Here is a 22,523-nt window from a genome sequence, read left to right on the forward strand (position 1 = left end):
ACAGTTTCAAATTTCATTTAGTAAACAAATATATACTATGTACATATTTGCAAAGTAAACAGTGTTTTTTTTTTCCTTTTTATACAACAATCGTTAAAGTTACCGTAAGTGTGGGTCAGATTGGACAAACAGTATATTTACACCCATAAAAGATTTGTACTAATTTTCAAGTGCACTTGCAGCACACTCACAGCACATTATTATAAATATTCAGGGAAATCTAATTCGACTTGTTAATATGATACTCAAACATCTTGTGCCTACTTTTTACAGAGATCAAACGGCAGGTGCTGCGTCTCCTGTGAAGACCTCGGACCAGACGATAGGAACAACACCGCTACACCAAACAGCTTCAAGCTACTTGAAGGCTGAGTTAATCTACAGACTACAGCTGAGGTCTTAAGCTGTTTGGTCCAGACACACAAAACAATAAGTACAACCAAGTACTGCATAGTTACAGAGGGGAACTTAGCTTCCACCAACATACAATCAATTGAAGAGGACAAAGACGGAGGAGTCGCAATAAAGCCTCGCAGAAAACGTTTCTAAGATACTAATCATGTCACCAGACTTTAATGTCATATAGCATGGAGACTGGTATGAAACGTTTTTGGTCTTTTCCTACATTATGTACAGTTTGAACATACACCTCAACACGTATTCAAACAGCATCAGGAAGGGGAAAAGAAAAAGACTCAGTTTAAGGTCACTTTAGCTCCAAGCAGTCAGTGAGAATTAACAAGCTCTCTCATACATGCCACAATGAGTTTCTACAGTTTGTTGGATCAAAGCCACACTGACAGTGGCACAAAAAAAAGCCCTTAGATACAGTCCTACGTGCTGAACCACATCAGCTCAGTGACTCACACTGTGCAGCCTGTCAGCTTGAGCCACTTGTTCCTGATACAGTACATCAATAACATGACTCAACAGTGTCTATATGCACAGACACATGGGCTGGCCTGATAAGAAGCAGGTTAGACGCAAACATTTCCTCGGGCTGAGGCACAGAAGCAAGAGGAGATTTAAAAAACTGTCCAAAAAAAAAAAAACTACACAGAAATATCTATAAGGCAGAAACTGAAGCGCTGGTTAACTGGTCAGAAGAAGAGCAGCCTTTGTAGGATCCTTTATAAAACGGTAGTATACAGCAGTTTAAGGGAGACATTCGAAGAAAATAGGTCCAAATGATGCAGAGACATCAGGAAAGTCAGTTTGAAACAAACAACTCAACTTGAAAAAGGCACTTGAACTGAATATGGAGTTCGACCACTTCTGGCTACTTTGTGATGCCTCGTTCGAACTGGTCGATGACTCGCAGCGGCCGTGGTTTTACATGACAGGGTGTTTATTTTAGGGCAAATGTTATGCAAACAAACCTTTCAGAGAGTAAATAATAAAGAAACGAGAACCACGGGTGTTTTCTCAGATAAGACGAAGTAAATGGACCGTAGGACAGCTGAGGCTCAAATCCAGCATTTCGGTACTGTCCCGTAATGTAAGTGTAAAAACATCAGCCTACTGCAGTTGTTTCTCTTCTGTTTTCGTGCTACACACTAAAGTGTCGGTTGCGTTCACACCTACCACATAGAGGAACCAGTTGATAAGGTTTCTCTGTGTGGTCAACACTGTGCTACAATGTGAAAATGCTTCCTAAAGTTAGCATACAGCACAGAAGAGGAACGCACTGTTGACCGACTGGACAGCTGTGGCCACAATAAAAAGTCACACAGTTTAGACAAACAGTTTCAATCGATTATTAAGAGAACGACTTTAAATATTTAAAACACATTTCTCCATCTTCTCTGCCTGGATTCTCCTCCCTAATGTATTGCCATATTCACATTTTTTATTTGTGCTTTTACAACAATGTTAGACTTTCTTTACACAAAGTTTAAAGGAGCTCTTCTCTGTATGTTTACTTACAAGATCATTTACAATTCTGAATGTTCTTTGTGCCTCTAATTAAACATTTTCACGCAATAAATAACTAAGGAAGCAAACATGTTTCATAGACTCTTTGAACTCAGCGGTCCAACACAGCAAAGTCTGTCCAGATCTGATCAGAGACCAAGTGTTGCAACTCTAGATTTGTAATACAGCACTGACTATTTAAAGCCCCAACTCTCTGCTTTAAAGGCGTTTGATGGTCTTTAAACTGTAATGGCTGAAATACTTTTTCACAGACAGAACGTGGAGCAAGCCTTTAGTAAACCTGCAGTCAAAGCAAACCATGAGCTTTGTGAGCCAAAGAGTTGAATTTTATCATTACTGGTAGGCAAATCACTTGACCCAATGCCAACTAAGGAGGTGCTGTATTTGCCAAAGACCAGAAAGTGATCTAAAAGTCCCCGTAAACAAGCAAGAGCTACAGCGGTTAAGGCAAACTTACAGAACCCTGCAAAGAGGACTGTGAATAAAACGAGCTGCAATTACCCCCCCAGATCACTGGGTCTGGATGTGAAACCTACAAATTAAAGCTTAGAGTTGGTACTTTAACCTGTTTAGTTTCAATGTGCTGCATTACAAAGCCAAGGCTATAATGTATCACTGTCAAACCAGACTGCACGTTATATTGCTCATTTGTTGTTCTACTACAATTTTTGAATCCACATATATACACATTTACCTAAAGATTTACAATTCAAAAGAATTATCTACTACTGTTCTGAGTGGATGTTATTCCAAAGTCCACGACAAAACGATCACTTAGCAGCATTCATGGACCTTCGCATGCTTGCAAATGGCACAGTCCATCTCATCATCATCAACAGTCTGCAAAACGGCCGGTCCAGGCGAGAGCTCAGACTCGTGTTAAGGTTTTAGAGGGCGGGATTGCTCAAGAGGCGTTTTGAGCGCGACCGTTGTCGCTATTACAGTCAGCTGATGCGATTCAGCGAATGAATGTTGGAGAACTAAGGACAATTTGTTTAGCTGCGAGGTAATACTGAGACTGAAGGCATCAGAGGGTTGCTGTTGGCACATCAGCTGGTGGAAGCCCGAGCAGCGACAGTTGGCTGGAGTTCACCGTGGTGGGGAAAGAACAGGATTGAGCTAGAAGTTGTAGTTTAAACTCAAGCAGAACGACATCAGGAGAGCGTGTCTCTGTTGGCTCTCTTGTCAGAAATGAGTGTGAGCACATTCACTGTGTCCTTCAGTAAAGAATCGAAGATGCTGTCTGCTAGCTGCATTTTGACAAACAGCTCGTCCTCGTCATAGTTGACCCACTGGGCCTCCTCCTCGTGGAGTTCCTGAACCTGAGAGAGAGAAAAACTGGTTTTACTACAGAAGCACAGTGACTGACAGCTGTCCCTATGACAAAGAATATATAGTAACGCAGTAATCTTACTACTATGTAAAGTAGTCTGAGGTGACAAACACTGTGGTTGGCACCACACAAATAACATCAGAGACATTTCAGGGAGCGAAGATAAAAAGTTAATGTTCTGTGTTTATGTAAACCAGCATTTGGTTTGTCTGTTATCCTGGCTAAACATTAAAACATAGCATGATAAAGAGCTGAAAGACTTTACAATAATTTCTTTGCTTTCTTGGCACAAAAGGGGAATAAATAAATTAAAAACAAATAAAACAACTGTTTGTTTTAAATATCTGCCCAAAACCTTCGTCCGAGCACATCTATCCATCTGGACCTTTCCTCTCAGGAGTCATTTCCATGGAGCCAAAAGGTTCCACTGTTTGTGTTTCCACTTTGGTGAAGGCTCATAAAGATTATCAAGTCAGCCTGCTGACACAGCTGTTGCACAGGACCGTGGAAAGCAAACTCTCGTTCATGTTCTCTCCTTATAAAAACTTAGCAATCAGTCTTACTACTTCCCCCCCAATCTCTTCAAACACACGTCTGTGTGACGGCCGGTAAAGAAACAAACACAAAGCAGCAACAGTGGACTCGCTGCTTATAACCTGCCCTGTGGTAACAAGCTGCACCTCCTCACAGAGAACTGGACCATAGCTACTGTAAAACAATCAGAGTCACAGTGTCTTTATTAACACCATTGTTTGGCTCAACCACTAAAGCAAAAAATCCTCATCAATCCATTTTCACATCTTAGCATCTCTTTTCTATTTATTCTATCTGGTTTCACATAGTTTCCTCTGAGAGGATAACCACATTTGTGTATGTTCCCACCAGGTTAATCCCCTCTTTTGATTGCAAAATGAAAATGAAGACCCCTAAAAGTAGAACTTTCTCACATTTTCATTTTGCAGTTGTAAACGAGGGAATTAACCTGGTGGGAAAATGGTTTAGGCTTTCCAAAAACCATCTGACAGTTCCTGTTGTGGAAAATGGCCTGTGTGGAGCACTTCTCCTGCTTAAAATTGCTCCTCTTCTCTAAAGACATTAAATGAACCTGCACCACCTGAAATAAACCATCGCAGTATGAAGCTTTTCAGGCAGATTATGTTCAACTTCCTGTAATTTTAATAAATCATTAAAGACTCTAATCTGCAATGCATGTTTTCCTAACTCTAAGTAATCCTATTACCTCTTTAAAGCTGTTGCTGTTATTTAGTGGAAATAAAATCATTTCTCATGTGTTTACTTCTAAAAATGAAAAAGGCAACATTTACAAGATGCTCCGTTTGGGCCACAGAGAAATGCAAATGGCATTCGGGGGCCTACCAGTATGTGATCGACTCTGTCTCGCTTCTTTCTTCCAAACTTGAGCATCTTCTGCCAGTCGTTCTTCTGGTTCTGGTCTTTTGTCAGACCATAAAGCTTCAGTACTTCTTCTGTGATGAACTCCTGAGAAACAGCATAAGGGGGACAAAAAACATGTTAGTCGCGATGCTGGATTTGAGTGACTGTAAAATCCTTATTAAGAATTTCTAATTTGGTGGTCAAAGGCCACTAAAAGTAATGCTCATGAAAAGGATTATAGAACATAAGTCAACTATGAAACAATTTCACAAAAATGTAATTATTTTATAGTCAAAAATATCAACAGTCAACATCACTACAGCATCATTATTGTCACTGTTCAACAGTTTCTCTCAGTGTTGCTGCCATCGTTCTTTTACCTGGATCTTCTTGATGTCTCCCGGTGTCCTGACTTTGTGAAATGAAGAGGACTTCACTCGACGCGGTTTGACCCACTGAGGCTGATTAGTATTGGGGTCTTCAGCATAGATCTCCTGAAGGATCTCCCACGTTAAGTCATACACAGCCTGAGAAAAGAGCACAGGTAAAAATATGAAGTACTGTATGAAATTTACATAAATAAAGCTTCTCAAGTAGAATAACCTCAATTTAGGTGGTTTAGCCCAAAGCCAGCTTTGGAGCTTTAAAAACATGACTGACATTTTCATGGGTCCACACGTCTTATTTATACCTTTCTGTAGCTGCGAATGGACAGCGACTCCTGGTTCTGGGTGCTGTCCTCTTTGCCAAGGTATTCTAGTGAAGGTTGTGGACTTAGCAGCTGCCCATGAGTGAGCGTTCCCTTGTTCCCGAGGTCAAAGCTGTCCCAGAGCTCCCGTGTGGCAGCATGGACCATCTTCTCCACCTCTACAGCTGAGTGGGGTACCACCATGGCAGGCTGCTCAGGTAGTTTAGGAGGCAAGGGGAGAGGCAGCTCCGGTCTAGGTGGCGTCTTTACCTGGGGTTCTCCACCTGATGACGGACCCATTTCCCCCATAGCTGGGCCAGCTGATGAGCTAGATCTCCCAAATCCCGCTCCCAGTCGTGCCTCTTCCTCTTTGAGTTTCTGCTGTTTCCTGCGGGAGCTAAGGCCAAAGTCTTCATCAAACCAGTCCTGATCATCACCGAGGTCATCGAGCAGTTCACGGCTCAGTTCCAGCTCTGCTAGACGCTTGGCGAGCTCTTCTTGACCAATGGCTCCTAACACTGGACTCTCCTGTGTTGAAAAAGTAAAAATAAAAAAGGACAACATCAACATCAAGCTTACATTCAATTCTAGATTTGCATAAATATTAACATCTGATTGCAACATCACACCACGAGGCCTACAATAAGTTTCGGTTTTGCATTTTAGTGTCAATTTTGCTTACAAATATTTCACAAAGGCTTCAGCACCGACCACCAAATTCAATGAAGTCTGTCAATATAAAGTTGGACTTTGGCTGAACAAATCCCGAGGACAGGCTCAAATAAACAAGTTACTATCTTGATGTCATCACTGCCAGCGGTTAGCTGACTGCTTTGAGCTTATTATTATTTTTATCCACAACTCATTACAAAACAAAGAAGCGGAAATTAAATAATCTGCTATTAAACGGTTAGACTCACCGGTCGGTTACACAGTTCTGGAGAGGACAGTTCCTCCTTTTCAACTGGGAGAAAGAAGGGGAGATCATCTTTTTGATCCACTGTAGATTTCCATTTTTCTTCTTCTTCTTCATTTTCACCAAACAGGTCTCCATTCATCTGCTTGGCAGCTTCAATCTTCTGCTCTTTCGCCCTTTTAATTTCAGCACACTGTTTAAGAGCGTCTTCCACAAAGTTGTTGACAAGCCTGTCTGCAACTGTGTCCAGAAAATCCTTGTCCTTTTCTTTCCTCTTATCATCATGTGACTCTACGTCTTCTTTTTCAACAAGGGCTGTAATCTCCTTTTTACTCTCCATCACCTGACCTGTTTTATCCAAGTCAGAGATGATGAGAGTGTGCGATGCATCTTCAGAATTCAACATCATGTCCTTAATGTTCTCATCAGAAAATTGATGTTTAGATTCTTTGTGATGTTGTGAATTGAGCTGGGGCCTGTCCCAATGTGGATCCTGGCTCTTGAGAACAGAGCCATCAGTTTCCTTCTTATCATTTGACCCAGTCTCCTTGTGAGAGGTCTGTTCATTTTCCCTGTTGAGATTTTCTTGCATTTGGAAATTGTCTTCCTTAGTTTTAGGTTCATTTCTATCTTTATCTGACAAGTCATCAAAGAACGAGTCCTCATCTTCTGTGGTATCGGTGTAGAGCTCAAACTTGTCTGGGAGGTGTGAGATTTTGTCTGGTGGAGCGAATATACCATGGCGCTCGTCACACTCAAAGTATACTACTCCATCGTAAGTGCCATTGTTGCTCCCTTCAGACTTGTCCAGCTCAACCCCTGCCCAGAAACCATTGGCGAAGCTGGTTGGACCTTTGAATCGCAAAGTGCCGGGCTGAACACCACCAACAAGAACTCGGTCTCCAATGTAAAAATCCGGCATTTCATCTATAACAGGAGAGAGGGGGACCTGCAGAGAATAGATGGTTGGTGAGTGTCTGGAATTAAAGCTCTCATTGTCCCGTTTAAAATCTACTGCCTGCTTATTGAGATCCAGCAGTCTTCCGGATTTATGGCTAGGCACACTGATGCCAGAATGGTGACTCAGATCTTCAGCTATTTCTTCCTCTACAACTTCATCCGGGCTGTCAAATGCCAGGCCCCTGCTAGATGCGTCTTTTCTTGAACCCTTGATCTCATGGGAGGAAACGTGGGAGGTCTGAGACTCAGCCTTGGAACTATGATGTTCTTCCTTGGATGAAGAATCCACTGATGACTCAAAGTCATCGTGATAACCATCTGCTACTGGAGAAGCCTCAGTGTCTTTTATGGAAGCCTCCTTCATTGAACCAAAAGCATCTGAGTTTGGGGATTGGGCCTGGTCAACAGATGCAGAACTGTAGTTTTGATGCGCTGAGGTTTTGAGGTCCGCTACCGCTGAATGTGGCTGACTAGAGGCAATAACGTATGGCTGTAAAGGTTCCTCTACATCAGATACTTCACTCTGCTTCATCTGATTTCCCTGTTCAAGGCCAACAGTTGATGAATGTTGTTCTTCTTCATCCACAGAAGAGGAAACACATTTAGATGTAGGCAACCTCTCCTGAGAGTCAAGTCTGTCTTCATTTTCCAGTTTTAGAAGATGCTGAGTTTGTTCATCCTCAACTCTGGAGCTTATTTCCACCTCCAGCTCTTCCTGAATATCAGATCTATAATCAGACACAATATTCTCATCTGCATGTTCTGACTTGTCTTCTGTGGAGTGCTGCCTAATAAGATCTTCTGTAGAGTGATGATTCCTCTGTCCTGAGGTTGGACTTTCTGGGCTGCCGGATATTGCCACACCCGGAGTGACTCTTTGAGGCGCCTCAGCAGACACGTCTCCAGGCACTGAAGTGGATCTACTTAGATGTGGCTTAGGAAAGGCATCTGTCATAAGAGTTGGGAGAGCCGCATTATTACTGGAAAATATTTGTGAAAACACATTTTGAATAAACACTCCACGTATTCTATTTATTATAATAAAGTATTTATTATGATGACTTTAAAACACTCACGATGATCTAATGATGCATCAATTTGTGTCCTTTCAGACTCTGAGATTTTGATGAGTTCAGACCTGAGAAACAAGCATTTATTTTTAACTGCACACCATTCATTTGAAAATTATGTAGAAAAATATCATTATTATTCTCTGTACCTGTGTGAAGATGGAAGATGCTCTAAAACAGAGTTGGACTCGTTGATCTGGGAGTTGGTATCAAGTGTTAAGTCTGGCTCTTTGTTAAGGTCTGCCTTAGTTTTCTCAATGAAGTTGTTATAGTTCTGTAAAATCAAAATAAAACACAGAATGATAGCAGAGATAAGAATACACGCACAAGTAAACGTCCATAGAAGAAAAGAAATTATTCAAATCTAACTGGATGTTTAAATGTAGTTTACACATCATGTTTACCTCCAGCTGTTTCAACAGACTCGCCTCCTCTGCCTTCAGCCGCTCCTTATGTCGCTTCTTCTGCTCCTTCTTTAGCTCGGAGGCCATTAACTTACGTTTTTTGAGTTCTTCCTTGAGCGCCTTGATACGGCTCTCTATGTCACTCTGGTCTGAAATGGTTTCTAAAGAAAAATGTACATGACAAATCACAACTACAATGTGAAAATGGTGCCAGACCTCTGATTAGCAACGGGTAATCCAACCTTTAGCCCACTCAAACACTAACACATTTCTTTGGGGATTACTGTACATTTTCTTTACCGGGAATGTGTAAAGTTCATTTCCATAAACACACTGAACAAAAAGAGTATTGAAAACATTTAAAAAGTGACCTGGATATGAATAAAGCACACTCAGCTACAACACGAGGCCAGCACAACAGTTTGCACTGGTACGATAAAGTGCAATGCAAAGAGTTCCCGTCTCCTATCACACAGTTAAGCTTGTTAGGGAGCAGGGAAGTGGTTGCATAATGCATTTCTGGCATCATCACATTCTTCCTGCCTACACAGCGCCAGCAATATAGCTGCATTATGTCAGCTGTCTGCTTTACCCATCCTTTCGTCTCTAAAAACTGTCGGGAAGAATTTCACACTCCAAAAGCGTTATAATCTCAGCGTGGGTTTTGCACACTAGTAACTCACCAGACTGGGTGGCCATTGGAGGGTCGGTGGGCTGAGTGCAGGGGCGGATAAGTGTCCGGGCGGTGGAGCGGAGCTGCATCTTTGTTTTACTGCTGCCCTCTGAAGGAGATGCAGCAGGGCTGTGGCTGCCTTCAGGAGCATTAGACTAGATGGGAAGACAGAGGAACACTACTTCAGGACATGTCACATGACATCACAGTCAACAGATCGTATGCTTACATTAATATTTTACAGTCACAGTAAATTAAGTAAGGCTTATGAACCCTTTTCCTAATCCTCAAGAAGTACAGCAGAGGAAAAAACGCAGCTATAAGATTCTTTCTCCTGTACACAGATGTGTGTTCAAAACCCCAAAAACTACAGTGAGTATCAAAGCAATTAGTTGAAACAATAAAATACAAAAACGCTAAAAATACAAAATCCATTACATGCAGTTGACTTGCAGGTGATTGTGATGCTGAAGTGAAGTCCTGGGTGTAATTTGCAGGGCTGCCCTGGACAGAGGCCAAAGTTATTTCAGAGACTGAGGCAGGTGGAGCCGGTCCCTCCGTGTGCATACTGGACTCAGGTGTCACTGACGAACAGTCGCCCTCGCTAACATCCTCTGAAAAATGAAACAAATCAACATTGTTATGTATTTTACTCTTACTCCCACACCACACTGTGTATTTTTTAAATCCCATTACGTTGTTATTTTCCGGTTAAACCATGTTCTACACTTGAAAATAAGAAAATTCGGCAGCTTCACCTTTCTCGCTGTCAGTTCTGGGCTCTGAGCTGCGGCGGTGACTGAGGTGGGAGCTTATATCAGAGATGTCCTTTTCCTGTCCCTCTGACACGTCAAGATGATTGTCCCGAAGTGTTTTCTGGTCCCATGCAGCCAGGGCCTCTTTCTCCATCCTACGGACCTCTGCCTCCTCCTTGTCCAGTTGCTGCTTCCATTGTAGCAGCTCTTCAGCGTGGTGACGTCTTTGCATCAGCTGTTGTTCTCGTTTGGTCAGGAACCTACAGAGGTGGATGGAAAGGAAGAAATGGGAAAGAATAAAGTGATGAAGAGGAAGTGGAAGAACGGTTAAAAAAAAAAAAAAAAGAGATGAGAATGGCAGAGAGGAGGAAGATGAAGGAAGAGAGTTGAAGAGAAGCAGTACAAATACACTGAGCATTAGAAAAGGTTAAATATGACCTGCAGAAGCAAGCAAACCCAGAATTACCTTGACATTCAGTTATTATTGCAAACTCAACTCAAACTTTTGTCCAGCGCACACAGAATTAAAACACACATCCCACACATGCCCAGAATAATCATCCAAATACAGATATGTACAAGTACCCATTATATACAATAAGTGATGAAATGTCCCTTAGGAGAAAAGAGGAGAAGGAAGATAATAGTAAAGATGTCAGATTCATGCATCAGATTCAAACCCAGGGAGCAATAAGCATAGTCACACACACACACACTAAGCAGTTTAAATATGATTTTTTTAAGTCCTAAGAACAAATTCTTCAGCCTCCGAGTGTTCCTTTACGTTCCTCCACCTCCTTATATATCAGAATAACAACTCAAAGAATAGTTTTGTTGTCTCGCAAAGCAAGAAGACCGTTTAATTCTTCAATTCAATGTATATCAGGGACACTAACACGTACAAATATCTGTCAAAATAAAGCGCAGTCAGGTATAGCTGTTTTGTAATATGGTCTCCCACAGCTATGGGTGCCATTACAGTGCAGTATTATTTAGCCTTGATCTAATTTAGAAGCCTTTCTCTTGACCTAATTTATACTGATGACAGCCCAGATACTAAAGACCGAGACTGGGGAGATTCTTTAGTGCCTTCCCAAACTCTATTAGAGCCAATGACCATCTGTACTTATTATCCCATCCTATGCAACAGTTACATAATAAAAGCGCTAGTTAAGATTTACTGGGCTCATTAAAGAGATAAACCACTCCATCTCTGGTCTTTTCTCTGAAAACTCCTTTACTTCAATGTCACTGTGCGGTTTCATTTCCAAACATTTTATTTTGATAACTAGGCTGCAGCTCTCAGCTAGAAGCCACAATGTAAAGAATAATTTCCACTGCAAATTTCGCTAATTCATTCCAAGAGGCAAGGAGGAGGGAAAGAGTTGTAAATTAAACATGACACAAATTAGTGAAATCCCAGTTTTAAGTCTGAGATTCCCATCCAGCAAGGAAGGCTCCTACTAAATAACATAACCTTTGACCATCGCAAATCAAAAGGTTTCTATTTCCCAATTTTCCCTCGTGTTTATTGTTTTACACTCGACCAGTGTGCTTTAATACCTTCTCTGGTAACACTGGATTTTTTTGTCTTGCTGATGCCACAAATATCAAGGACTAGAAAAAAAAACATGTTTAAGGTTAGCTTATTTCAGTAAAGCAGCTTTCCTTGGGCACTTTAAGCTTTCATCCAAACTCTGTCCCCATGAAAAAGCCCATCCTGAAAGTTACAAACCTTGAAATATCCCAACAAAGAACCTCAGACATATCAGCACACATCATTCACCATCCCACCCCACCAAGGTCCCAGTGCCAGTGGACAAACACAAGCATGTTCCATGGGGTGGGGGTGGAGTTGAGGCAGGGCAGGGCAGGGCTAGGTGCATAGGTAGAGAACACTGTACAGTACCTGACCAACTGCTTGTAGATAAAGAGCCTGAATTTAGGGTGAAGGTTGGGAAGACAGACACTGAGGGAGGCCCAGTGATGGGCCGTGAACACAGAGAAGAAGCAGTGGACAGGAGAACAGTGTCTACAACACACAAGCACGCAGAGACAAAGTCAAAAGAGCCACACAAACGAGGATACATTTACAGCGCACACGCAGACACACGTACGTAATGTAAAGAAAACAGAACAAGACGCAGAGGAAAGAGACAAGCAGAGAGAAAGGGAGAGAGTGATGTGAGAAAATGTCGTTTTATCGCACCCGAGGTGTCAAGCTGTTACGTTTAAAGCACCACTTCTCATGTAACAATCCTTTTATCAACATTTGACTCAGTGTGTGTGTTAAGGTAACCTTGAGGGTTTGTCAGGATGTCATTACCGGCTAACCTGCTTACTGAGGCAGTTATGACAAACTAATCTGTAACTACGACAGTCAAACTAATTAGTGTTGGTTAACACCGTTAGGTGAAGTTGTTACTGGGTATTTTTGTGCAATTGCTTTTGCCATTGTTAACAAAACAGCAGATTTGGAGAACAACGGGGAAAAGGTCGTCTAAATGGTCCGATTATATTAAACTATATTACCTGCCTGAAGCCTGTAACATTATACAACAAAACCACAGTAAAACTGCTCAGATGTTTTTTGTTGTAAGCCTTTATTTGAAGAATTGAAGCCCTAAAAATTGCTGAAAACGGGTAATGGAAGGCTGGTCTGTCACTTATACGCAAATTATAAATCCCAGAACAATTCACACTTGTTTGTACCATCTAGATTTGAGAGGCTCTGCAGTCAGCTGACCAAAGCTGGTGACCAAGTTTAAAGCTTTAGGTGACCTACAGCTACTGCAAGCCCATGGCCAATATGAGAGTCATTGGGTGTAATAAACTTTATGGAATACACGGCATACATATAACTGAATGTTGCAGTGCTAAGGTTAAATGGTACTGTAAATATTTAGGGTCTTTGATTATTGTCTGATGTTCTTTCTTTCTTTCAAACATATGAGTAGGAGAGCTTTTTACAAAGTAGCTTATATAAATCGAAACTCAAAGATGTACTGAGGGAGTGTGTGGCTGCTCGTCTAAGCTAAAGAGACGAGCACTTTAAAACAGCAAGAGAAGCACGCCGAGCAGCAAGAGAAAGATGCCACTGTTTCAATTAGTGCTAGATAAGGTCTCCCACAGTAAATGTACATCTCTGCTTTGTATCCTGTCAAACTAGAATTAAAAAGAAGACATTTATAAACTACGATACCTTTTCTTTTTAATGAAGCTATGCTATCCAAGAACATAGCACTAATGGAGGGATGTCTTTGCAGCCACATACTAAAAGCAATTCAGATTTTAATCAAAGTAAAACTAAAGTTAAGTTGAAAAATAAATGAATACATGAATTCTTATCATTCAGTGGGAGGCTTGTCAATAAGGAGACAGCCAAGCCCAGTTAATCCATAAAGATTAAATTAAAGTCCTTACTTTTCATCCATGTGAGAGCGCATCTTCTTGAGCTTCTGCATGATGCTGCTAGTCTCACTTCCAGAGACAGAGAGTGAGGGAGAGGGGCTGCGGTTATCATCAGCATGCCTCATATCTGGGGAAGCTGGCTCAGACCCTGGGGTTTCTGACACCGGGGTCTCCTAGAGGATGATCGACACACGCAGAAAGATTGAGAATTAACAAGGGAAAAAAGAAAAGAAATGAGCACACCAACATGTCTGGTTGAATGTACGCTTTTTTCCTGTGTTTATTCAAGACTACCTGTCACGAACAAAGCATGAACTGAACTGAAATCGCCTTAATTCGCTGGTTCTTCTGCAGGAGCTGATAAATGACTGAGCTACTTACAGGAGGCGCTTCAATCCCAGCACACTTGAGACGTTCCTTCAGCCTGAGTGTTGAGTTTCTCATCCGTTCAATCTCCTCCTGCTGTTTCAGCAATAGCTGCCTTTCCTTCCTCGCAGCTTTGTTGGCCTCCTGAAGTCGCCTGATCTCAGCCTGAGAAAATGAGCACAGTGAGAGAGAACACTGCTTAGTAGCAAAAGTTAACACCACAGCATTCAGTGAAGCTCCCTCAATGTAACTGTGCTTTTGCCATCCACAGTACCTGCTCCTGCTGCAGCTTTAAGAGAAGGCCTCTCTGCTTCTTCCTGATTGGTGGCATTTTGTCATCCTCTCCCTTATCTCTCAGCTTCTTCTTCAGGTGCTCTAGCCAGGCCAGCTCTGTTCTGGTCTTCTCCTTGAGTGCTTTCTGGCGAAGACGCAGCAGAGAGCTCTGGTGCTGCAGTCTTACCTCCTCATCTTTCATGTACTGGCGAACCATGTCCATGGTGAACTGGGAAAAGCTGTCCTGTCCACCAGAGAAGGCTATGTTTGAGTCCTGTGACTGCAGGAGAACGTGAAAATGAGAAGACAGTGAGATTTAAGAAGGAAGAGAAATCATAAGTTCAGTAAGGAACAGGTAAAGAACAAGTAAAAAATGATTTCAGTTACATAGCTGCATCAACTGATTGTGCTGGCCAGTGTTTGGACTCTCACCTTAAAAGAATTGTGCAGCCCCGGTCCTGAAACCAATGTGCTGTGATTGGCTCCATCATCCTCTGACTCCTCGTGGTGGCGGGATTTTTTCTCCATGGTTCCCCGGCGATGTGCCTCTGATGGCAGAAGAGAGCGGAAGGAACGCTCTTCAATCTCGTCTTCTGTCATGGACTCGTCAAACTTGAGCGAGTACTCTGTGGCCACAGATGTACTGTCTCCTGAAGGGGCAGAGACCAAAAGAAACTCGGGGTGAAGTTTTGGGGGGTTTTTTTAGATAAAGATCAAAGGTGGGCATCGTGTTTTTATATTTTCCTCTAACAGTGATGATATCAACATCTGACTGTTTACACGGGGAAAAGAAACAATTTAAATGCATGTCGAGTTTTTAACTTTTACCTTTTTCATCCAGTACAGATGGAATACTGTCACTGCAGACGGAGTCATTTGCTGCTGCTGCTAGAACTTCCTCTTCTATGGAGCTGCTGGCTGCTTCCTGTTTTGGCCTTTTCTCGAGTCCACTATTCCTCCATTTCCCCTCTATGGCCTCTTTTTTCATCTGCTTCTCATGGTTTGATAAGTGATGTGATGGGCTGTGTTGGCTGCTTAAGGCAGATCCACTGAGCGAAGGGAAAAAAGGCATATTGAGTGGGTTTGTTTCAATTCGTATTCCTCAAATATAATGAAAAAAGAAAAACCTGCAGACATGGCACTGCATAAAGAGACTGACTGGTACCTGAGATTCGGTTTCCTGAATGATAGCGAGTCAGAATGACTCGTGCTCAGTGAAGACAGCGGCTCCTCTGACCTGGTCCTTCTGTTTGATGGTTCACTCTGAAAGCTGTAAGAGAACAAGATTTTAAATTTAGGCCTTTGAGGTAAAAGGGTTGACAACACTTGGGTTGTTACCCTAATGCATGTCCAACTAGTTGTTTAATATTATTAGAGATAGGCTTAGCTGTGAATATCTGAACAGTTCAAAGGTGGGTCCAATAGTGAAACCAGTTACAGCTAGCATGTCAAAAGTCTGCCACAGCTTTGCAGAGTCATGCCGACAGATAGAATTTTTATTTCGAACATGCAAATATAACTGAAATAACAAAGAAAACAAAAGTTAAAAATCGTCAAGTTTTCATGTATATATCCATGTCTACAGAATGTGTGTGCTCGATGAGGAGTAGGATGAAGTTTAGACTTTTCCTGTTCTACCCCCTTATTTTAAATTTCATTGCTTACAAATCCATACCCAGAATTCAACATTATTTGATCCATACATGTTTAACTATGTACAAGTCTAACACATGAACATACACAAATAAAACCATTTTCATCACGTAAACCAAAACAACAACAAACTACATTTTTACATAAACTAAGCACCTTGTGTTTGACACCAGCTTAATCTCTGAGCTTATTTTATATCTATGTGACAAACACCTTAATGAACACTTAAGCTTGGGGTCCTCTGGACTTGATCTGTGAAATAGATCAAATGGTAAATGGCCTGTATTTGTATAGCGCTTTTCTAGTCCCTAAGGACCCCAAAGCGCTTTACACATCCAGTCATCCACACATTCACACACTGGTGATGGCAGCTACATTGTAGCCACAGCCACCCTGGGGCGCACTGACAGAGGCGAGGCTGCCGGACACTGGCGCCACCGGGCCCTCTGACCACCACCAGTAGGCAACGGGTGAAGTGTCTTGCCCAAGGACACAACGACCGAGACTGTCCAAGCCGGGGCTCGAACCAGCAACCTTCCGATTGCAAGACGAACTGCCAACGATCGCCCGCATCAAGGCTCAGCACCTCATGTGATAACACGAGGTGAAGGGTAATCTTCAATTCGTCAAGCGGTTCCCTGCAAAAGCATTTTTACTTTGCGTGCCCATCGCTGTTACGAAGGATAGAAAAATCAGAAACTGACAGGAAAGTGAGTGTGATCGTTTGGAGTGTACCTGTCAGAGTCTACGTTATCCTGTCGATGCTCCATCGAGTAAGTGTCATTTTCTTTTCTTTGCTCCACTGTGGAGGAATCAGTGGCAACAGGAGGGACAACCACAGATCCTGACATCTGCGACCGGACTAGTTCTGTCATCTGATGAAGTAAAACACAATAAGGCGATCAAAATGTATGACCTCGTCACTCTTAGGCTGGATGTTATGCTTTTTCTCTTCTTCAACAATCAATTAGCTTTTGCTGTACAATTAGGACACAGGCTTTTTCCAGGCAGGGAGGAGGGAACTGATTGCTAACCTCTTTGATGTGTCGGGCAGCATCGGCTGTGTACTGCGCTGCCTCGGCCTGTTGAGTCATCATCTTAGTAGTTGATTCCTGGAGGCCTCCCAAAGTCTTTTTTTGAGATGCTGCCAAGGTTTCCTGCAGTTCTATATGAGCCTGGACAAAACCATATACATACATATACATTACACAGACAGAAAATCAAAGCGCTCATACGTTGGAAATTAAAAGGTTATAAAGCAAACGTTGAATCTATTATCCACAAATACATAAACATTTTGTTGGTTCTTGTGAGCTGATTGTGTGCAGTACCCTGGCCACTCTCTGCCTGTTTTCTTCCAGCTGTAGTTTTGTCTCAAGAGCTTCTCGTTCAGCCTTGATCTTCAGCTCATAGAGCTCACGTTCATGGCGCTGCTGCTTGGCCTGCAGGGTCAAAGTTCACAGAGTAGGTCAATAAAGTGTAATACAGTAAAACAGCAGGTAATATTCTTGTTTTCACCCCAGCTGGTGCTGCAACTAATACAACATTTAGAAATAAAAAGAAAACTTAAAGAAAAAGATATTTAAATACTGACCTGTGTTCAAAACATCAAATCATATTTCATGAGCCAGAAAGATTATAGAAACTAAGTAACTTGTAATCCTTTGAAACTTCTGATAGGTAAAGATTAATGCCACAGCTAATATATATCTCTGTCTCTCTTCCACAGCATGTCTTTATCCTGTCTTCCTTCTCTCACCCCAACAACAGCAGATGGCCCCGCCCCTCCCTGAGCGTGGTTCTGCCGGAGGTTTCTTCCTGTTAAAAGGGAGTTTTTCCTTCCCACTGTCGCCAAAGTGCTTGTTCATAGGGGGTCATATGATTGTTGTTTTTTTTCTGTATGCATTATTGTAGGGTCCACCTTACAATTGAAAGCACCTTGAGGCGACTGTTGTTGTGATTTGGTGCTGTGTAAATAAATTTGAATTGATCTGAATATATATCATCACATTAGTATTTCATAGGAAACATCTCCTACTTTACCTTGAGCATTTGGGCCAACGATGCACTCTCCTGCTGTGCCATGGACACACCCATTAACCTTTCCACATCCCCCAACTGCCTGAATGACTCCTCAATTGAGTCCAAATAATGGAGTTCTGCTGCCATACGCTGCTGCAGGACACCAGGTGAATACTGTAGCTCACCTGGGAGAAAGCAGAGACGAAGGGAGTTAGACATAAATAAAAATAGATAAAATAAATAAGCAAAAGAACTTTATTTTTACCAGTGGACTTGGTCTCTGCTCTACCACCAGGAGCTAAAGTGCCTGTGTTCTGGTTGGACGCATTTCTCAAAAGCTCATTGGGAGATTCTACTGTTGGAAGAGACCGGGGGATTGGAGAACTAGTAGAGGAAATCAATCTGGACCTGCAATAACAAAGCGATGAAACATCATCAGTATATGGGGTTTGTCAATGTAATAGTTAGCAACATGTTTTAATACATTATTTGATATAGAGAACAGAAGGGGAAGTGGGAAAAGCAGGCATGCGATATTTTTACAAACTGTTGCAAAATTGACATTATGAAACTGGCATTACATGTACAAGATTGTATAAATATTTAAATAAGAGTTTCAAATATTCACTAGAGCATGTTTTACAGAAATGGTTGCCTATTCTGAAGAACAGGAGCCGAATGGCAAAATGATAAAGAGCGAGACAGCTCGGGTCCAGCAAAGGTGAGAAAGTGAGAAAGAAAAAGGCGCTGCTGTGAGAGGTCAGAGTTATCAATTATGAATCGTTTCTTCAGAAAGAAGGAGCGTCTAAAAATAATAATACTTTCTAAATCTGTACAAAAAAAAAAAAAAAAAGCAGACAGTGGCACTTTTTTCCTTTGATCAAAATCTGCACAATGACATGAAAGCATCTTGTCAAAAGTCAAAATACTACAGAGGGTGACTTCCCTTAAGAACATTTTTAACTGTTTTTGTCTTACAGAGTCAAAGAAAAAAAAGAAAAGTGCATTATTAATAATAAAAAGTTTATAATTCTCTCACAAGTTTCTTCCTTTATTGTTGAAGACACACAGACCGTGCAGAATCCCAAGAATCTGCCACCTGGGCTTTGGAGTACCATTAGGGGGCTCAAATATCACTGCTGCACAGTGGGATTAGAAGGAAAACAAGTCTCTTTCCTTCTCTCTGGGAGCAGGCCCAAGCGGTGGTGAAGCTGAATGACCCGATCAACAACCCTGTGGGCCTCCAAAACAAAATAAGCAGTGTTTTCTGTCTTGGGTTGAACTACAGTGCGGTCCTGTTGCTGGGCACTACGCGGCTGCTTAAACCCTCAGGCCCTCAAGAGAACAGCAAACCACAAGACTGCTTAGACTGGCAGCCTCAACTGAGGCTCCTCTAAGTGTAGTTTAGTAATTAGTCATGCTTAAATACATTTACTTTTGGTTAATAAATAACAGTATATGCCAAGTGGAAATTTCAGAGTGGTTGGAACAGCAACAACCGAGGTTGCCTAGTTCAGAAAATATCCAAATGATTCCTGAGTGCACATTTTTAAGAGAAGTTTAGGTTAGTTTGGAAATACTCTGGGAAGCAAACAGTGTAGCTCGTGTGTGGCTTCCCAGGTTAATGTAAATTTTACTTCATACTTGCCCTGCATCCAGGAAAAAAATAAATAATAAAATGTTTTAATTTATGAAGCCGGACTGCATCCAGAAATAAAGAAATATATTCATGCTGTGATCCTAAATGAAAAATATATATAAATACACCTATAACCTACCACATTCAGACAGCAAATAGATGCGTCACTGTAAGCCAGAAGAACCCCCACGACACAAAAGCAGTGTGGCATTAAAGCTTACTAAAAACCAGGAAGGAAATACCAGAGACAACTGAACGCGAGCGCAACGTAGATTTGTATGAACAGTACACACCATTCATCCTGCTCTCAAACAGTTCTGTACATACTTCAGTTGGATATCTTAGAAATGATCTTAACAGAAAAATCTGCTGATTAACATATCTGGTGACATATTTGCAGCCTTTATAGCACTGAAATAAGCTTACTGTTGGTGAGAATGGCCTGAAGCTTCCCCTAGTGTGTCATTAGAGTGGACACTCTTGGCCTGGGTGTGGGAAGAGTTTTTGTCCGAGCCTGCCTTTCTGGATTCAGACGATAGTGCTTCCGAGGCTGGAGAGCAAGAGCTCCTCTGCTCCTCTACAAGAGTGGTGTCACTCTGATCTGATACTGGTCCTGCAAAGAGACAAAGCTTTGTTCTGTTGCAACTTATGACTTCAAAGACAGTTTAACTGAAATTCAGCTAATAAGCTTAAATGTATTAATTAAAAAAAAGTTTACAACCTGGTCATGTCAGAAAATAATCATTACAAAAATTAAAAAACAAAAAACTCACCTCTTTTTCTGGCAGAGTGCCTGGAGAGGGGCGAGGAAGCAGGTGTTGAACCAGAGGAAAGATGCTGTGAGTGATTGGATGACTGAAAGGATGAATGGTGGGAGTGACTGCAATCTGTGCTTTTTTCATAAGGTGACCTCCTCATCAGTTCTTCAAAGTGATTATTCACACTAACAAAGAGTGCAGAAAGAAATCGTGAGCATTGGACTTCTATCAAGAGCATATCTCCATTCTGAGTTCTGTTAACTCAAAATTTACAGAAATACATTGGTTGAAAAAAAAAAAAAACCCATAACACAATCAGACACAACACCCCACTTCCTCACACATGAGAACAGTAATATGTTGTCTTCTACTATAATACATGGAAATATGGATAACATGATAAGGATTCTATTTATCAAGTCAAAGCTTTGTGAGGACACACGGATGACCAGTTTTAAATCAGTTTCAGGGTCTTTGATACGACACATACAAAAACAAAGCAAGGAAACAAAAGTGATCCTGAAAGTTGATCTTTACTCTAAAAAGGAGGACAAATGTTTGTATCTGAGAGTTCTGGAGAAACCATCTGTGTGACATGAATGCCACCCAGTGGTGACTTTGAAGACGTCTTCAGTTACCTGGGGGAATTGGAGCTTCTCTTTATTTGCCCACTGGCTTTGCTGCTATGTGACGATACAAAGTCATCTTCATAGACTGCTGCGTCTCCAGGTCCATTTCCAGAGGCCGCAGAATGGGCGGAGGGAGAATTCCTCTCCACATTTCTATCACTCACTAAAGAACAAGTTGGAGACAGAACACACACGTCCTTATCTAAACTGACCGCTAGTGTTTTGCATACATATGACCACTGTGGTTTTCATATTAAATGCATCATGTGAAGCTATTATATGCATAGTCACACGTGAACTCACCTTTAACGTGGCTGTGATGGTTTTTAGTGAAGATGTTGATTACGCTCAGAGGGCTTCCTTTGTTCAGCTCTTCCCAAACTGCTTTGTCCTGGTCCTGCTGTGCAAAGGATAAGCTGAGGCCTGAGCATTTCTCTGCTTCCCGCTGGAACTCCATCAGTCGCTGGTAATCCTTTCTTTGACGTGCACAGTAGTCCGCCGCTTCCAGGCGATCTGCTGGTCTAGGTACATAATTATATCTAGAGGGGTGAGGAGGACTTTGCTCATCCTCAGAAAAACTCCCTTCACTCAGAAGAGGACCCTCACTAATAGATCCACCACTCGAATCATGGAGATCTGTCCTGTTCTCCCCCTCGTCCATAATTTGTTTCCTTTCTGATATTTTATTCATTCTTGATTCCTTCTCCAAGCCATTGACTAGCTCCCCCCTTTCTTGTGTGTAACTGTTAAAGATGGGATCGATTACATCAACGGAAGTCTGTTTACCATTCTTCAACTTCTGCTCCCTGAAGGAATGCAGACTGCCTGCTCCTGGAAGAGCTGTGCCATTGTATGAACTATAATTTGTGGTAGTCAAAATCTTCTGGATCCTCAGAGCCATGTTATCTTTTTCTGTGTCACGTGCTGCCGTTCCTGCCCATCCATCGACAAGAACAGAGGGCCTAGGCACTAAAACAGTATCCATATCCATTGATGTTGCATTACCGTAGTTGATGCCTTCCCCAGCAAGCTTCCGTGCCTCACTTTCTATGCGGTTAGAGAGGGATGCAGCTGTGGCCTTGATGGCTTCGATGCGGGACATTTTGGACCGGGACCTGCCGGAAGGGGCTGTGGCTGGTCGCAGGGTTTTCATGCCGTTACTAGCAGCCACTTCTGCCTCTATTCTTAAGAGTTGAGAGAAGAGACGGTCATCGTCCGATCCTTGAGCAGTGCTGCTGGGTCCAGTCAAAGGTCTAGCAGGTGGGTACAAACGTTCTTGATGAGGCAAAGGGGCAACTCCAAGATCAAGATCAACCCTGTGACAAAAAAAACTTTATTTAAAATGTAAGAAGACAAAAGAAGACTAAACACATCTAAGTGCAACACCCTTGGTAGGTAAGGTAAGCAAACGGTAAAACTTCCACAGACAGTAGTTATGGTTTCAAAGAGTCCCCCACTTCATGTTTTTAACGCAGCATCCCAAACAATCATCCTGTACTTTGGTGGTAAGAGATGTAAAAAACTGATAGCAGCCTATGAGGCTATTGATTTCCAGTCACTTATCGCAGATGTTCTTTATCGTGCACTATTTTTGTTTGTTCCTGTAATAAAACACTCGTGGGTTGTTGGATGCGATGCTCATA

The 22,523-nt window shown here is 42.0% G+C and overlaps 1 protein-coding gene across 4 annotated transcripts in view; it reads right to left on the reverse strand.

The window, feature by feature from the left end:
* Window positions 1-557: 557 nt before the first annotated feature.
* The window catches only part of cep350 (centrosomal protein 350), a 34,003-nt gene continuing 12,037 nt past the window's right edge, over window positions 558-22,523 (reverse strand). For 3 of the 4 annotated variants that reach the window (XM_026158656.1, XM_026158659.1, XM_026158657.1), the window contains exons 12-38: window positions 21,184-22,196; window positions 20,890-21,043; window positions 20,267-20,436; window positions 19,920-20,106; window positions 18,120-18,262; window positions 17,876-18,039; window positions 17,164-17,274; window positions 16,867-17,007; window positions 16,568-16,707; window positions 15,345-15,449; window positions 15,008-15,228; window positions 14,612-14,829; window positions 14,181-14,459; window positions 13,922-14,071; window positions 13,553-13,713; window positions 12,039-12,161; window positions 10,133-10,389; window positions 9,813-9,988; window positions 9,385-9,529; window positions 8,702-8,862; window positions 8,447-8,571; window positions 8,304-8,365; window positions 6,272-8,175; window positions 5,355-5,879; window positions 5,044-5,190; window positions 4,646-4,768; window positions 558-3,257 (exon numbers count right to left, since the gene is read on the reverse strand). In XM_026158656.1, the coding sequence (XP_026014441.1) occupies window positions 3,090-3,257; window positions 4,646-4,768; window positions 5,044-5,190; window positions 5,355-5,879; window positions 6,272-8,175; window positions 8,304-8,365; window positions 8,447-8,571; window positions 8,702-8,862; window positions 9,385-9,529; window positions 9,813-9,988; window positions 10,133-10,389; window positions 12,039-12,161; window positions 13,553-13,713; window positions 13,922-14,071; window positions 14,181-14,459; window positions 14,612-14,829; window positions 15,008-15,228; window positions 15,345-15,449; window positions 16,568-16,707; window positions 16,867-17,007; window positions 17,164-17,274; window positions 17,876-18,039; window positions 18,120-18,262; window positions 19,920-20,106; window positions 20,267-20,436; window positions 20,890-21,043; window positions 21,184-22,196 (7,273 nt within the window). In that variant the 3' untranslated portion in view covers window positions 558-3,089. The remainder of the gene's footprint in view (window positions 3,258-4,645; window positions 4,769-5,043; window positions 5,191-5,354; window positions 5,880-6,271; window positions 8,176-8,303; window positions 8,366-8,446; window positions 8,572-8,701; window positions 8,863-9,384; window positions 9,530-9,812; window positions 9,989-10,132; window positions 10,390-12,038; window positions 12,162-13,552; window positions 13,714-13,921; window positions 14,072-14,180; window positions 14,460-14,611; window positions 14,830-15,007; window positions 15,229-15,344; window positions 15,450-16,567; window positions 16,708-16,866; window positions 17,008-17,163; window positions 17,275-17,875; window positions 18,040-18,119; window positions 18,263-19,919; window positions 20,107-20,266; window positions 20,437-20,889; window positions 21,044-21,183; window positions 22,197-22,523) is intronic. The other variant, XM_026158660.1, reaches the window with a different exon arrangement.

The sequence above is a fragment of the Astatotilapia calliptera genome, chromosome 23 (genome assembly GCF_900246225.1).
Source record: "Astatotilapia calliptera chromosome 23, fAstCal1.2, whole genome shotgun sequence".
Lineage (NCBI taxonomy): Eukaryota > Metazoa > Chordata > Actinopteri > Cichliformes > Cichlidae > Astatotilapia > Astatotilapia calliptera.